Genomic DNA, 17010 nt, shown 5'->3' on the forward strand with positions numbered 1-17010 from the left:
AAGGGCTGTTTAACACTGAGATTCTCTGAGGGTTCAGAGTCTTTGAAATTCCTTGTGACAGAGCGCTGGTAAATCCCTTGGTAAATTTAAAGCTGAGATTGATTGATGATCAGTTGAGAAATCAATGGGAAAAGCCTCACTTATGTAAGGTCAACAGTAATCCTATCGAATTGCAGAGCAGGTTTGAGAGGCCCAAAGACCACCTATTTCTATTTCTTCTCGTCTTAAGAAAGCAAACAGGATATTTGCTTTTATCAGTCAAAGCACAGATTATCAGAGGAGGGAGTTTGTATTGGAGCTGAACAGGACTTTGGGTAAGCCACAACTGGAGGACTGTGTGCAGTCCTGATCACTACGGTCAGAAGGATGCAATGGCACTGGATGGGATGCAGAAGAGAGTAACCAGGATGTTGTCTGGGATGTAATGTTTCAGCTATGGAGAGAGGCTGGATAAGCTTGAATTGTTTTCTTTGAAGTGCAGAAAGTTAATGGGAGGGACCTGATAGAGTTGTTAAAGATTGAGAGGAACGGATAGGATGGTTTGAAAGCAGCTGTTCCCCTTAGTTAAAAGGCAGGAGGTTTACAGGGAACTTGGGAGTTCAAAATGTTCAATATATTTTTAACGTGGGAAGGAAAAGTTTTTAAAAATACACGAGGGGCAACTTTTTTTTTTAAGTGTGTGGGTCGTGTATGGAATGAACTGTCAGAGGAAGTGCAATTATAATTAGAATGTTTAAAAAACATTTGGATAGGTACGTGAATAGGAATGTTTGGAGGAATATGGGATTAACGCAGGCAGGTGGGACTAGTTTAGTTTGGGAACATGGTTGGCATGAACTAGTTGAACCGAAGGGTCTGTTTCCATGCTATATGACTCTATAAAATATTTTTTCACCCAGGTCATGGTTGTGTCCGAAATGCACTGCCTGAGAGGGTAGTTGAGGTGATAATTTCACAACTTTAGATATTATTTGGATGAGCGCTTGAACATAACAACACAGTACAGACCCTTTGGCCCTCAATGTTGCACTGACCTGTGGAACCAATCTGAAGCCCATCCAGCCTACACTATTCCATCCTCATCCATATGCCTATCCAATGATCATTTAAATGCCCTTAAAGTTGGCGAGTCCACTACTGCTGCAGGCAGTGCGTTCCATGCCCCTGCTACTCTCTGAGTAAAGAAACTACCTCTGACATCTGTCCCATATCTATCATCCCTCGATTTAAAGCTATGTGTCCTCATGCTAGCCATTGCCATCAGAAGGTAAAGGCGCTCACTGTCCATTCTATCTAATCCTCTGATTATCTTAGATGCCTCAATTAAGTCACCTCTCAACCTCCTTCTCTCTAACGAAAACAGCCTCAAGTCCCTCAGCCTTTCCTTGTAAGACCTTCGTTCCATACCAGACAACATCCAAATAAATTTGCCCTGAACCCTTTCCAAAGCTTCTACATCCTTCCTATAATGTGGTGGCCAGAAATGTACGCAGAACGCCAAATGTGCACCAGAGTTTTGTACAGTTGCAGCATGATTTCATGGTTCCGAAACTCAATCCCTCGACCAATAAAAGCTAATACACCATATGCTTTCCTAACAATCCTAAGAATACAGGCCCAGAACTGGAAAGTTGGACTTGTGTAGATTGTGTATTTTTGACAGTACAGATTCGAAAGGCTGAGGTCCTCTTCTGTAGTGTATAATTCTAAACTAAATATCATCCTCTCTGGTCAGGACAGATGGAAAACACTCATTAATATGGAAGTAAGATACTGGATACTGGATATCTGAGATACAAATAGACAGTGCTGGCAAACTTGGCCAAGTTTCACTTGGTTCACCAGTCCTGACGAAGGGTTTCGGCTAGAAATATTCACTCTCCTGCTCCTCAGATGCTATCTGCTGTGCTCTTCCAGCTTCACTTCTATTGACTCTTTTGTGTCCGGCTGCACCACTACGCTGGCAGTGCCTTCCAGACTCCAACCACTACGCTGGCAGTGCCTTCCAGACTCCAACCACTCGGTGTTTAAAAAAAAAATTGCCCCTCACATTTCCTTTGAACTTTCCCCCGTTCTCCTTAAATGCATGCCTCCGACATTTCAACTCTGGGAAAAAGATTCTGACTGTCAAACCTAGTTATGTATCTCATAATTTTGTGGACTTCTATCAAGTCTCCTTTAAGCCTCCACCACTCCAGAGAAAGCAACACAAATTTTTCTCGCTTCTCCTTCTAGCTGATACCCTATAATTTAGGCAGCATCCTGGTAAACTACTTCTGCGTCCTCTGCATAGCCTGCACAGCCTTCCTGTAATGTGGTGATTAGAATTGAATGCAATACTGATGTGTGACTTAATCAAAGTCTTACAAAGCTGCAACATGACATCCTGACTCATGTAGCCAATTCCCTGACCAATAAAGTCAAGCATGCCATACGCCTTCATTACAACCGAACTACTTGCATGGCAACTACCAGGGACTTGAATCCCAAGATCCCTTTGTACAGTTCAGGGTCCTGCCATTACCTGTATACTTTTCCTTAACATTTGATCTCCCAAAGTGCAGCGCCTCACACTTAGCTGGATTAAACTCCATCTGCTATTTCTGCACCCATATCTATATCCCAATGTATTCTTTGATGATAATCTTTGCTGTCCACAACTGACCCAACATTTGTGTCGTCTGCAAACTTACTAACCCACCCATCTACATTTTCGTCCGTCATTTATATAAACCACAAACAGCAGAGGTCCCAATTCAGAGCCCTATGGAATACTGTAGCAGTATTTTCTTCTGAGAGCGAATGAAAATGCAGGAGGCAGGCAGAACTCAGGCAAGTGGAAGTTTATTCATGCAGAAACTGATTAAAGCAGGGAGAGGGCGTAAGGATCTTCCCTGAATTTAGTGTTGACTTACAGACTCAATTATTTGCCTAATCTTTGGCACAGCTCAGAAGATTGATCAATGACCCACTCTAACTTGTACAGTAAAAAGCAGTATTTTTATACATTTCTTTGTTGTAATGATCACATAACTTGGATCACACACAACTTCCCTCCTAATCCATACACCCAATCTGGTAAAACATCTAATTAATGATGGACATTATTGTGTCCAACCTTGGGTTGTCCTATTCTCATGGTGTTTAATAGGCACAATTATCTCTCGGCCTTGGGATCTTTCTCTGCATCCTGTTCATTCACATTCCAAAGTTTATTGCTAGACTCCTTGGCTCCTCTCAGCCTGGCTTTATCTGTAGAGACTGTTTGAATTTGATCTATTGTATCTCGTGTGCTGTCTTTATAAAATTCAGTTATCACTCTCTTATATTACCCACTCTCCTAATTACGTGTGCAAATATGCCAAAGACAGTTAGTTTCAACTCGTTGGTATAAGATGCGTAAAATTGATTTTTCTTCAGAAATTAATTATGAAGTGTAAGGTTAAATATAGCTTTTCCTAATCTTAGAACTTTGTGATGAATAGGCTGTAAGCAATCTATTTTGTTCAAGGTGCATGATGGTATTTCCTGAAGCTAATTTACTTTCACAAATAGACATAAATGTTTTTGTTGCATGAATCTATATTTATAGTGGAGAATCTCTAACTAGAAACTATTGCTTAATTTTTCAGAGTAACTAAGAAATAACTGTTTACTGTGAAATAGTTATCCATTGTTCAGGTAGCTATTTAGGGAGTTTAGTATACTATATCTCACATCTGGTGTTTATTTCGTTAGTGTATTAATAATTCTTTCATTAGTTGAGCTGAGACGTGACCTGTTCCGCACAAAGCCATTCTGACTGTCCCTAATTAGGCCATGTTTCCTCAATGCATGTAAATCCTAACCGTTAAGAATTACCTTTAATAGTTTCCCAGCCACCGATATAGTTTGCTGGATTATTCTAATTTCTCGTCGCGAATGGAGGAAAAACATGAGCTACTCGCCAGTCCTCCAGGACTTCAGTGGCTAGTGAGATTTTGTGCAAGACCCCAGCAATCTCCTTTCTTGTCTGTCTCATTAATCTGGAGTAGCTACCTGGAGCACTGGCAACCTATCCACTTAATGCTTTTTAAGAGACCCAATACCCACTTCTTTCTTTATCTCAAAATGTCAGAGTGCAAAAGCATGTTCAACACTAATCTCATGTCCTCCATATCCTCCTCCTGGGTGAACACCAATGCAAAGTACTCATTTAGGATCTTGCCCACATCATCTGCCTCCAGACACAAGTTCCCTGCTTTATCCTTGAGTGGTCCTAACTTTTCCCGAATTATCCTATTTTTCATGGCTGTAAAGAATGCCTTGAGATTCTACATGCCAGTGTTATTTCATGGCCCCTTCTTGCTCTCTTAATTCCCGACCTGAGATCTTTCCTGCTTGCTTCATATTCCTCATGGACCCTGTCCGAGTTTTAGCTTCCTAAACCCTACAAATGCTTCTTTTGCTATGGAATATTTTGAGATGGAAAATGTTCCTCAACACACTTGGAATTTCTTTCCCCTTTCTGCTTATCGCATTCCTCTTTTCCCAGTTTATGTTGAAATAATTCACATTTCCCAATAGAACTTGTTAATGACTGGAGGCTGTACTGAGCAATGTTTTTGCGTTTTTTTGGTTATTTTTTAAATCCAGCCAATTCAGTTCAGTCCCTGTCTCCTCTGGAATCCCACCTCTCCAGCACTGCGCCATTCTCCTCGATCAATACCAAAACTCCTCCCTCCCCTTTATTAATTTACTAACTTTTCTGAGCATCTTGTTTTGGGATGATTTAACATCCAGTCCAGCCATCCTTTCTCGTCTTTAACATTCTTTAACAAGTCTCTAAAATCCCAGAGCATCGTATCTCAACGGGACAGTCTGTATGCACCATGTTCATTTATCTCTGCACATTCACACACACGTACTGTAACCCTAATGTAGGTAAAAACAAGGACTGCAGATGCTGGAAACCAGATTCTAGATTAGAATGGTACTGGAAAAGCACAGCAGTTCAGGCAGCATCCGAGGAGCAGGAAAATCGATGTTTCAGACAAAAGCCCTTCATGTACCCTTGATTCCTTTCCTTCTTATGACCCCACCAAATAGCTTACTTATACCTGCTTTTTTTTCTATTTTCCTGTGCAATTTGCCTCCTGGTTCTCTCTCCTCTCGGGTTAAACCCTCCCAAAGACCGCGTTAGGGAACTGGAGCTCAAGCTGAGTGAACTTCGGATCATTTGAGAGGATGAGGGAGTTATGGGGGGGGGGGATGAACCTACCAGCGGAAACCACAGTGGCCAGGTTTCTGGCACTGAAGGGAAGGGAGGAGAATAGGAGAGCGACAGTGATAGGAAATTCAATCGTGAGAGCTCTGAAAGCTAATGCTTCCAAATAAACCTTTTGGGACTGTAGCCTATCCATCCCAGTCCAACACCAGCTCCTCCACATAATGGTAAGAGGAACAGACAGGAGATTCTGTGGTTGCAAGCGAGAATCCTCGATGGAATGTTGCATGCCAGGGTCAGGGATGTCTCCGATTGAGTCGACAGGATTGTTAAGGGGGAGAGTGAGCAGTGAGAAATCATGGTACGCATCACTCCCAATGACATAGGTGGGGAAACTGATGAGGACTTGAAACGAGAATGTTGGGAGTTAGGTTGGAAGCTAGAAGGCAGGACGAGCAAAATAGTAATCTCAGGATTGCTACCAGTGCCAAGAGCAAGTACAGGTGAACATGTGGCTGCAGGCTGGTGTGAGGGAGGGCTTCAGATGTGTGGATCAGTGGGATACTTTCTGGGGAAGATGGGACCTGTACAAGGGTGCGTTGGACCTGAACTAGAGGGGCACCAATATCTTGGCTGGGAAGTTTGCTAGAGCTCTTTTGGAGGGTTTTCACTAGATTGGCAGGGGATGGGAACTGGAGCTGCAGGTCAGATGGTAGAGTAGGTATTGAACAGCCAGATAGACTCTCTGCACATTCTATGAGGAGGAATAGGCAATTGACAGGGCAAAGGTGCAGTCAGTGTGATGGGTTGGAGTGTGTCTACCTCATACACTCATATATAGGTAGAATTTTGAATGTGGTTTTTTAAAATCTGAAATTAGGGGGTCGACTTAGACACGAGCTATTGTTTTCAAGGGGATAAATATTTATCTACAAAATACATAAAATGGGAAATTTACCTTCCTGGCTGCCCCTGGTCCCTGGCTCTGGAGCGTTCCCTGTAATATGTTTGGGTTGTGGTAAACTGCAGGTAACTGAAACAGACTCCACAGATTACAGTAATTCTGAAAACCTGGAGCAGAACGTTATGGCTGGTGGACTGGAAAACCCGGAACGGCATGATATGACCAGCAGACTAGAAAGCCAGAGCGGAGCATATTGGGCAGGCACACTGACTCATAAATGTTGATCTGTAACTATGAAGAACTTGGGTCAACTGAAACATGAGATATTTGGAAACATGAGATTTATTGGCCAAAGTAAGGGGTCGACGTACACATGAGACTGACCTATACATGAGTATATATGGTATTTTAATGCAAGAAGTATCCGGAGTAAGGGTGCCAAACTTAAAGCATGGATCAGTACTTGGAACTATGATGTTGTGACCATTATGGACACTTGGATATCAGAGAAGCAAGAATGCTTGTTGGATGTTCCAGGGTTTAGATGTTTCAAAAGGAATAGGGCGGATGGTAAAAGAGGTGGGGAAGTGGCATTGCTAATCAGGGATAGTATCACAGCTGCAGAAAGGGAGGTTGGCAAGGAGGATTAGTCTACAGAGTCCGTCTGGGTGGAAGTCAGAAACCGGAAAGGAGTAAACACTTTTTATTAAGACATTTCAACAGAGACACGAAGAAGCAGATTAGGAGGCAGGTTTTGAAAAGGTGCACAAGTAACAAGATAGTTCTCATAGGTCACTTCAATTTCCCTAATATTGATTGGAACCTCCTTAGTTCACATAGCAGTTTTTGTCAAGTGTGTCCAGGAAGGATTCCTGACTCAATATGTAGATAGGCCGACTAGAGGAGAGGCCATATTGGATTTGGTGCTTGGCAACGAGCCAGGCCAGGTGTCTGATCTTTCAGCGGGAGAGCATTTTGGTGATAGTGATCACAACTCCCCAACCTTTGCTATACTCGTGGAGAGGGTTAGAAACAGACTGTATGGGAAAGGATTTAATTGGGGGAGGGATATTACAATGCTATTAGGCAGGAACTGGGGTACCTAAATTGGGAGCAGATGTTCTGAGGGAAATGCATGAAGAAATGTGGAGGTTGTTTAACGAGCACTTGCTGATATTGCTGGATAGGTTTGTCCCACTGAGGCAAAGAAGGGATGGTAGGGTGAAAGAACTGTGGGTGGCAAGGGATGTGGAACATCCAGTCAAAAGGATAAAGGAAGCTTACTGAATGTTGAGGAGGTAAGGATCAGAGAGGGGTTGAGAGGGTTATAAGGTAGCCAGGAAGGAACTGGAGAACGGACTTAGGAGAATGGAAGGGGGCATGAAAAAGCTTTAGCAGAGCATTAAAGAGAGGGATCTTGACGTTTGTGAGGATGGCATGAAACAGACTAATATGCTTGAACAGGTTGATGTTAGGAAGGAAGATGTACTGAATATTTTGAAAAATATAAGGATAGATAAGTCCCCTGGGCAGGATTAGATTAGATTAGCTACAGTGTGGAAACAGGCCCTTCTGCCCAACAAGTCCACACCAACCCCCCCAAAGAGCAACCCACCCAGATCCATTCCCCTACATTCACCCCTGGCTAATGCACCTAACACAATGGGCAATTTAGCATGGCCAATTCACCTAATCTGCTCATCTTTGGACTGTGGGAGGAAACCTGAGTACCCGGAGGAAACCCACGCAGATATGGGGAGAATGTGCAAACTCCACACAGTCGCCTGGGACCATGGTGCTGTGAGGCAGCAGTGCTAACCACTGAGCCACCGTGCCGCCCCCAAGGTTACTGTAGGAAGCAAGGGAAGAGATTTCTGCTCCTTTGACAATGATATTTGTGTCCTCACTGTCCACTAGAGTAATGCCAGATGATTGAAGGGTGGCAAATCTTATTCCCTTGCTCAAGAAAGGGAATTGGGATAATCCTGGGAATTACTGACCAGTCAGTCTTACGTCTGTAATGATCAAATTATTGGAGAAGAATTTGAGAGACGGGCTTTATGATTACTTGGGAAACCAAAGCTCGATTAGGGATGATTTGGAGATGCTGGTGTTGGACTGGAGTGTACAAAGTTAAAAGTCGCACAACACCAGGTTATAGTCCAACAGGTTTAATTGGAAGCACGAGCTTCCAGAGCGCCTCTCCTTCATCAGGCCCTTCTTAAGGGCGGCACGGTGGCTCAGTGGCTAGCACTGCTGTCTCACAGCGCCAGGGACCTGGTTCAATTCCTGCCTCGGGCAACTGTCTGTGGAGTTTGCACATTCTCCCCGTGTCTGCGTAGGTTTCCTCCCACAGTCCAAAAATGTGCAGGTTAGGTGAATTGGCCATGCTAAATTGCCCGTAGTGTTAGGTACATTAGTCAGGCGTTAATGTAGGGGAATGGGTCTGGGTGGGTTCTCTTCGGAGGGTCGGTGTGGACTCATTTGGCCGAAGAACCTGTTCCCACACTGTAGGGAATCTAATCTAATCTAATACAGGGTTAAAGGTAGGATTCTTGGCAATGTGAAAGAACCGAGGGATCCTGGAGTTCATGATCCCTCAAAGTTGCCACCCAAGTTGTTCAGAAGGTGTATGGTGTGTTGGCTTTCAGGGGATTGAGTTTAAGAGCTGCGAGGTTATGCTGCAGCTCTACAGAGTCCGAGTTAGAGCACACTTGGAATATTGGTGTTGCCTCATTATAGGAAGGATGTCAAAGCTTTAGAGAGGGTGCAGAGGAGATTTACCAGGATGCTGCCTGGACTGGAGGGCATGTCTTATGAAGAAGGGTTGAGGAAGCTGGGGCTTTTCTCATTGGAGCAAAGAAGGATAAGAGGTGACTTGATAGAGATGTACAAGTTGATAAGAGGTACAGATATAGTGGATAGCCAGAGACCTTTTCCCAGGGCAGAAATGACGATTACGAGGGGGCATAATTTTAAGGTAATTGGAGGAAGGTGTAGGGGAGATGTCAGAGGTAGTTTTTATACACAGAAGGTGATGGTAGAGTCAGATGCATTCAGAACATTTAAGTGACTCTTGGATAGGCACATGGATGACAGTACAATGAAGGTTAGTTTAATCTTAGAGTGGGATAAAAAGTTGACACAACATTGAGGGCTGAAGGACACATGTTCTATATGTTCTACAAGTCACCTTGTAGAAAAGCATTTGCTGCTCTGTTTTAGGAGCTGTCATCTGGTCTATGCAGGTCCCATCAGCACTTTCCCTCCCTTCCCCAGCATCTTAATGTCCCAGGAATCTGAAGTCCTCCTCCTGGACCCTGTCTTCAGCATGAATTCATCTAGTCTATCTTTCTCTTTCTATACTCATTCGGACATATTACCAGAAGAAATTAGCTTTGAAACAAGCAGCCAGAGGTATGAGTTCTAAGGTTTACGTCAGCAAGACTGGCAAATGATGATGAGCTGAATCACTGGAGAGAACTTTGTGTCGTGTGACAATACCTGGCAGCTGGCATTGGTCCAGACCAAGTGGCCAGGCCTTCACAGCTTCCAGAAGATTTTCAAGAGAAAATGTATAAGACAGAGAAATTTTATAGCAGATAAGGAATTATACACCCAGTCACTGATGGCTCTCTGTGGAGTAATCCAGTCAGTCACATCCCCATCCTGCACCCTGTGCTCTCTCCATTATTCTGCAAGTTTGTTTTCACCAAGTGTCTGTCCAATTTTCTTTTTGAAATCATTCACCCTCTCCACCCCCAGCCCCTCGTGGTCAGAGTTCCAGGTCATTACCACTCACTGTGGAAAAATGTTCTTCCCCACAATACCCCCTGTATCTCCCCACCAAAACCTTCAGTCAGGGTCGCCTAATCCCAGTATTATCAGCCAATGGGAACAGCTTTCCTTGTGTCTCTCATCCAAATCCATTATAATCTCGTCCGTCATGATCAAATCACTGCTCCATGGAGAAAAGTCTCCGCTTCTCTCGATCTCGATCTCTCGCCCTCTCGATCTCCCTCCCGATCTCTCTATCTCTATCTCTCTCTCTCTCTCTCTCTCCCTCTCTGTCTCTCAATCTCTTTCTCTCCCTCACTGTCTCTCGATCACTCTCTTGAGGGCCCTCATGTTCTTAGCATGTGGGGACCATAATTGGACTCCATCCTGTAGGTGGGACGTAACCAGAGCTTTGTGAAAGTCAAGTAATTTCTTTACTCAATGTATTTTGTATATGAATCCCAAAATCCCATTTGCTTTGGAGGACCATTTGTTTTGTGCACCACTCTCTCAACATGTCTAGTCTCCCTCTGAAAACAAAGCACATGATTGTGTCTCACATCATCAACTCCTCCTATGTCACCATTCCTCCTGCATCTCCTCCAACTTGTGCTTGAGCTTTCCTCTTCCCACACGCACACCCCCCCCCCCCCCCACCTCCTGCTGTCCACCTCCTGTTCTGCATGTTTCTCCATGCTCATAGTTAAATTACTGTGCCACGAGGCTTTATCTGAACTGTGAAGATGAGAGATTAACTTTGTTGCTGCTTGCTTTCAGACACATACATCCAAAAAACAAAGAAATCTTACATCGACAGTCGAGCACGCAGGAACCTGGGTTCTATAAACACTGAACTTCAGGATGTGCAGCGAATAATGGTGGCGAATATCGAGGAGGTCTTACAGCGAGGAGAGGCACTGTCAGGTAAACCCTTCACCTCTGCACAGGCATCAACTTGTGCTGTGCTAACATGTTCGTTCAACAGGAATAGGATTTCTGTTATGAGTTTATGGTGTAAATGTAATGACCCTTTGGCCAACACTACACTGAGCCTGGTTGATGAAAAGATCTGGGTAGAACTCAGAGGTTGGTGCACTTCAGCCTCCATTTGACTGTTGATCAATCTTGGCAGGTGGGTCTCAAGTCATCTGTTGACCCAGATTGGTTGAGAGCAGGCAACACATCAGTCTATCAGCTTCATGGTCTCTTTTACTGATAGAAGCTTTGATCTTGACTGGATTCACATTCTCACATTGCTCACTGTGACATTTCTGCTCAAGTTTTCTGGATTTATTCATCAGCTAACAAAGCCTCCATTACTGCTCACTACTTTGTCTGATTGTGGAAACATACTCTATAGAGTCATAGAGATGTACAGCACGAAAACAGACTCTTTGGTCCAACTCGTCCATGCTGACTAAATATCCCAACCTAATTTAGTTCCATTTGCCAGCATTTGGCCCATATTCTTTTAAACCCTTCCTGTTCATATTCCCATTCAGATGCATTTTAAATGTTGTAATTGTACCAGCCACCACCACTTTCCCTGGCAGCTCATTCCATGCATGCATCACTTTCTGTGTGAAAAAGTTGCCGTTTAGGTCTCTTTTAAATTTTCCCTCCTCACCCTAAATCTATGTCCTCTAGTTCTGGACTCCCCAATCCCAGGGAAAGTATCTTGTCTAGTTACTCTATCCATGCCCCTCATGATTTAATAAACCTCTATAAGGTCACTCCTCAGCCTCTGACACTCAAGGGAAAACACCCCCAGCCTAGTCAGCCTCTCCCTATAGCGCAAATCTTCCAACCCTGGCAAGATCCTTGTAAATCTGTTCTGAACCCTTTCAAATTTCACAACATCCTTCCGATAGGAGGGAGGCCAGATTTACACCCACTATTCGAAAAGTAACCTAACCAATGTCCTGTACAGTCTCAACATGACCTCCCAACTCCAGGTTCTGACCAATAAAGGAAAGTGTATCAAATGCCGCCTTCACTATCCTATCTCGCTATGACTCTGCTTTCGAGGAACTACTGTCTCTGGACTCTCGCTATGTCATTTCTGAAGGCTTCCCATTTTCCAGCCTTCCCTTTACCTGCAAATGTCTGCCCCAATCAACTTTTGAAAGTTCTTGCCTAATACCATCAAAATGGGTCTTCCTCCAATTTAGAACTTCAACTTTTAGATCTGGTCTATCCTTTTCCATCACTATTTTAAAACTAATAGAATCATGGTTTCTGGCCCCAAAGTGCTCTTCCACTGACACCTCAGTCACCTGCCCTGCCTTATTTCCCAAGAATTTCCCAAGTTTTGCACATTCTCTAGTAGGTACATCCACACACTGAATCAGAAAACTTTCTTGTTCACACTTAACAATTTCCTCTCCATCTGAACCCTTAACACTATGGCAGTCCCAGTCTATATTTGGAAAGTTAAAATCCTCTCCATAACCACCCTTTTATTCTTACAGATAACTGAGCTCTCCTTATAAATTTATTTCCCAATTTCCCACTGATTATTGAAGGGATCTATAATACAATCTCAATAAGGTCATCATACCTTTCTTTTTTCTCAGTTCTACCCAAATAACTTCTGAATCTATTCCTTGGAATATCCTCCCTAAGAACAGCCATAATGCTATCCCTTATCAAAAATGCCACTCCCTTCTCCTATCTTGCCCCACCAGTTCTATCCTTCCTATAGCATATGTATCTTGAAACATTAAGCTGCCAGTCTTGTCCATCCCTGAGCCATATTTCTGTAATTGCTATGATATCCCAGTCCCATGTTTCTGACCTAATTTCAACTGCCTTCCCTGTTAGACCTCTTTCATTGAAATAAATGCAGTTTAATTTATCAGTCTTACCTTGTTCTCTAGGCAAAAATGCGGATTGCAGATGCTGGAGATCAGCGTCTCGATTAGAGTGGTGCTGGAAAAGCACAGCAGGTCAAGTAGCATCCGAGGAGCAGGAAAATCGATGTTTCGGGCAACAGATAAAGGGCTTTTGCCCAAAACATCGATTTTCCTGCTCCTTGGATGCTGCCTGACCTGCTGTGCTTTTCCAGCACCACTCTGATCTTACGTTGTTCTCTGATTTGTTCCTGTCTGCCCTGTTTTGAGTTGCACTGTTTCTCATTTGGCCCAGTCTCCGACTGATCTCTTTCCTCACTATCCCCCGGGTCCCAACCTCCCACCTTTATTAGTTTAAATCTTCCCAAGCAGATCTAGCAAATCACCCTGCCAATATATTAGTCCGCTTGCATTTCACGTGCAATTTGTCCTCCTTGTACAGGTCACTTCTATCCCAGAGAAGATTCCAATGATCCAAAAATGTGAACCCTTCTCCCCTGCACCAGCTCCTCAGCCATGCATTCATCTGCTCTATCCTCTGATTCCTACCCTCACTAGCTCATAGCACCGGGAGTAATCCAAATATTTCTACCCTTGAGGACCTTTTTTTCAATTCCTGCCTAACTTTCTATATTCTCCCTTCAGAACCTCACCTTTTACCCTTCCTATGTTGTTAGTTCCAATGTGTACAATGACCTCCTACTGGTTCCGCCTCCCTCTTGAGAATATTCTGCACCCTCTCTGAGATCTCCTTGATCCTGGCACCAAGAAGGTACCACACCATTCTGATTTCTCGCTGTCAGTTGCAAAAACGTCTGTCTGTGCCTCTGACTAAACAGTCCCCCCTCTCAATCGATCGCTTGGAATCTGACGTATTCCTCACTGCATCAGATCCATTCTCTGTACCAGAAACTTGGCTGTTTGTATTAAGTTTCTCTGAGAGTCCATTATCCCCTACATTTTCCAAAACAGCATACTTGTTTGAGATGGGGATTACCACGAAAGATTCCTGCACCACCTGCCTCCCTCTCCTACCTTTCCTGGAGTTAACCCATCTACCTGACTGTACCTGCGGCTTTTCTCTCATCCCATAACTGCCATCCATCACACCCACAGCTCCTGTAAATTCCTCATTGCCTCTAACTGAAACTCTAACAGATCCATGTGATCTGATAGGATTTGCAACCAAAGACACTTCCTGCAGGCATCAGTAATATGGAAATTCACCCTAAACTCCCAAATCCGACAGGAAGAGCACATCACTCCACTAAAGGCCATCTTTGTTCCTTCATAATCTACAGACCCAGAAAATAATCATCTTATTCTAAAACGAATACCTGCTCCAGCTAACTTAGTACTTATGGTTTGTATTTTTAAAATTTAATAGAGACAAATCTGATCAAAAAGAACCCACTGTACTCATGATTGTAGATTTACAGCAAGGTTACACTCAAACATTATGCACTTTTGTGTTCTTGTGCTGTGAGCTGTCCCACACAGGTTCCTCCAGAGTCAGCTATGAATTTCGCTATTTTTAACTTTTCCTAGACTGACTCCAATTGTCTAGAGTTATTTGAGCTCATACAGCAAAGACAATTACTGCAGATTCACTGCTGTGTCAGACAGCAGTATAGATTTCTTTCCCTCACCATGTTGTCACTGCCTTTGTCTTGTTGCTGTTGTTTTTTTTTTCTCCCAAAGTTCCAAAACAATGCAACAGTTGATAAAACCGAATTCAAGGAGATCACATCCAACACTTAATATACCTCAAATAAAGAGCAGCTCTTATAGTCACAATTTTTTCCTGTCCTCCATCTTGTATTACCCAGAATGCTATCTCTACACCTTCTGCAGTGGAGGGATAAAGGAAGATAAATATATTGTGTATTATTTATTATCAGTTCCACAAGGGACTGGCACTGCATATATTGAAACTATGAAATTGTCAAAAGTAGCTGAGCAGCGATTAATCATTGGATTGAGATGTTTGATTTTCTGGAATTTAGCTTCATTTTCCTTTGGGTCACACGGTAGGGTTTTAGAACATTCCCTCAGGACATTGAATGAGAGTTCCTGTAATGTGCAGTTTCCAACGCCTTTCTCCTCAGTTTGGGATTTACCAGCGTTCACATTTCAGTTTGTGCTGCTGAAGCCTGGTGGTGTTATATCAGCAGGCTGTGTTCAAAGTAATTACTTGCTGTTGTTCTCTTTGATGTAGCTTTGGACAGCAAGGCCAGTAGCCTCTCCAACCTGTCGAAGAAGTACCGACAAGATGCCAAGTATTTGAATATGCGTTCAACCTACGCCAAGCTAGCAGCTGTTGCAGTCTTCTCAATCATGTTAATCGTGTATGTACGCTTCTGGTGGCTCTGAGATTGACTGTCATGCTGACCAGCGTTGATTTGCTCTTGCTATGTGTCAGTCCCCCTGTAATGGCGTGCTCGATCTATGAGCACTCATTACCATTCCAAAATCATTAGTTTTTTGCTCAGTCAGTCACGTTGAAAGCTCCCTTTTTTTTGTTGTAATTTGGATGTGTGTGATGGGTTGCCAAAGTTGGCTCTGTCAGATTACATTTCATTCTGACTTGTCGAAATGAAGAATTCTTTCTTTCATCCCAATGCATTCTGATATTACAAACTATAGGTAAAACAAATAGAATCATTATAAAGAGCTAAAGTGGTGAAAAATACTCTATTATTAAATGTTCTGTAGAAAGAATGAATGGAATGTCTGTGATCTCTCTTCCTGTCTCTGTCCATGACTCTTTACACACAAATCCTGGGAAAGCTGCTGAGGAGGACCAGATTACTGCCTGAAAAATATGATTTGTGCTGTGACTGTGTAGATATCAACAGTGCTCTTATATTCATTGAATAAAATCACTTATGTTAAGAACGTCTTTGTTGATTTTAGGAACAGACCATGCTTCCCAGCACCTCTCCACATGCATTTGCTGCAGCGCTATCCAATGAAGTTCATAGGGCTCAGCTAATACTGAGCTAGGCTAGTGGATGCCATGGAGGAATTATCATCAGATTCAGTGGAAACTGACATGGTCAACTGTTTTCTTTAAGCAGCTGTAGATGGAGGTTCTGGTTGATGCAATAGAACACAAGTAGAGAGATACTCTGTCAGTAAACATCAGACAGATGTAGAACAGAAAAGAAGAATGAAGAGGTTGAAATAGACTACATCAATTTTGTTGAAAAAGAAAAAAGTTAAAATGTTAATTTTTATTTTAAAAAAGGATGGTTACAGAGATGTTTCCACTTCAGGATAGACCAAAACTGCAAGCATAAAATAATCACCAATAAATGCAATAAGGAATTCAACAACACTTAGCACACTTTTGGAAAATTGTGTGCAATTCTGGTCTGTTCCCACAGGAATGATGTTCCTGTGTTGTGAAACTTGAAAGGGTTTAGAAAAGGTTTATAAGGATGTCGCCAGGGTTGGAGGGTTTGAGCTACAGGGGAAGTGTGAATAGCCAGGGGCTGTTTTCCCTGAGGGTGAGGGGTGACCTTAGAGGTTTATAAAATTATGAGGAGCATGGATAGGGTAAATAGACAAGATCTTTTCCTTGGGGTGAGGGAATCTAGAATTAGAGGTCATTGGTTGAGGGTGAGAGGGGAAAGATTTAAAAGGGACCTAAGAGCAACTTTTTCCACACAAAGGATGGTGCATTTATGGAATGAGCTGACAGAGGAATTAGTGGAGACTGGTGCAATGACAACTTTTAAAAGGTGGGCTTATGAATAGGAAGGGTTTGGAGGGACATGGGCCAAGTACTGGCAAATGGGACTAGATTAATTTAGAAGAGCTGGTTGTCATGGATGAGTTTTCTCATGCTGTGCATCTCTATGACTATGACTTTACAATAACACTTGAATGTAATTCATCATTGTAGGGAAGACTCAAACATAATTTAATGTCAAGCCATGAAAGGAGACACAAGGACAGATGACTAAAAGCTCGATGAAAGAGGCAGGTTTGATGGAGCGCCTTAACGGATTAGAGAGCCATAAGGATGTGAAACAATTACCCCTTAGATCCCTTTTGTATCTTTCCCCTCTCACCCTAAACCTATGCCCTCTAGTTCTGGACTCCCCCACCCCAGGGAAGAGACTTTGCCTATTTATCCTATCGGTGCCCCTTATAATTTTGTAAACCTCTGAGGTCACCCCTCAGCCTTTGACACTCCAGGGAAAACAGCTCAAACTTATTCAGCTTCTCCCTTTAGCTCAAATCCTCCAACCCTGGCAACATTC

The 17010-nt window shown here is 43.1% G+C and overlaps 1 protein-coding gene across 1 annotated transcript in view; it reads left to right on the forward strand.

The window, feature by feature from the left end:
- The window catches only part of LOC122554083 (vesicle-trafficking protein SEC22b), a 30117-nt gene extending 14480 nt beyond the window's left edge, over positions 1–15637 (forward strand). Inside the window, exons 4-5 of the mRNA XM_087990940.1 lie at positions 10665–10811; positions 14958–15637. Of these exons, the coding sequence (XP_087847066.1) occupies positions 10665–10811; positions 14958–15112 (302 nt within the window). The 3' untranslated portion in view covers positions 15113–15637. The remainder of the gene's footprint in view (positions 1–10664; positions 10812–14957) is intronic.
- The last annotated feature ends 1373 nt before the right edge of the window (positions 15638–17010 follow it).

Source organism: Chiloscyllium plagiosum, unplaced genomic scaffold (genome assembly GCF_037043375.1).
Source record: "Chiloscyllium plagiosum isolate Xiang-an unplaced genomic scaffold, Cpla_swu_hap1 HiC_scaffold_9, whole genome shotgun sequence".
Lineage (NCBI taxonomy): Eukaryota > Metazoa > Chordata > Chondrichthyes > Orectolobiformes > Hemiscylliidae > Chiloscyllium > Chiloscyllium plagiosum.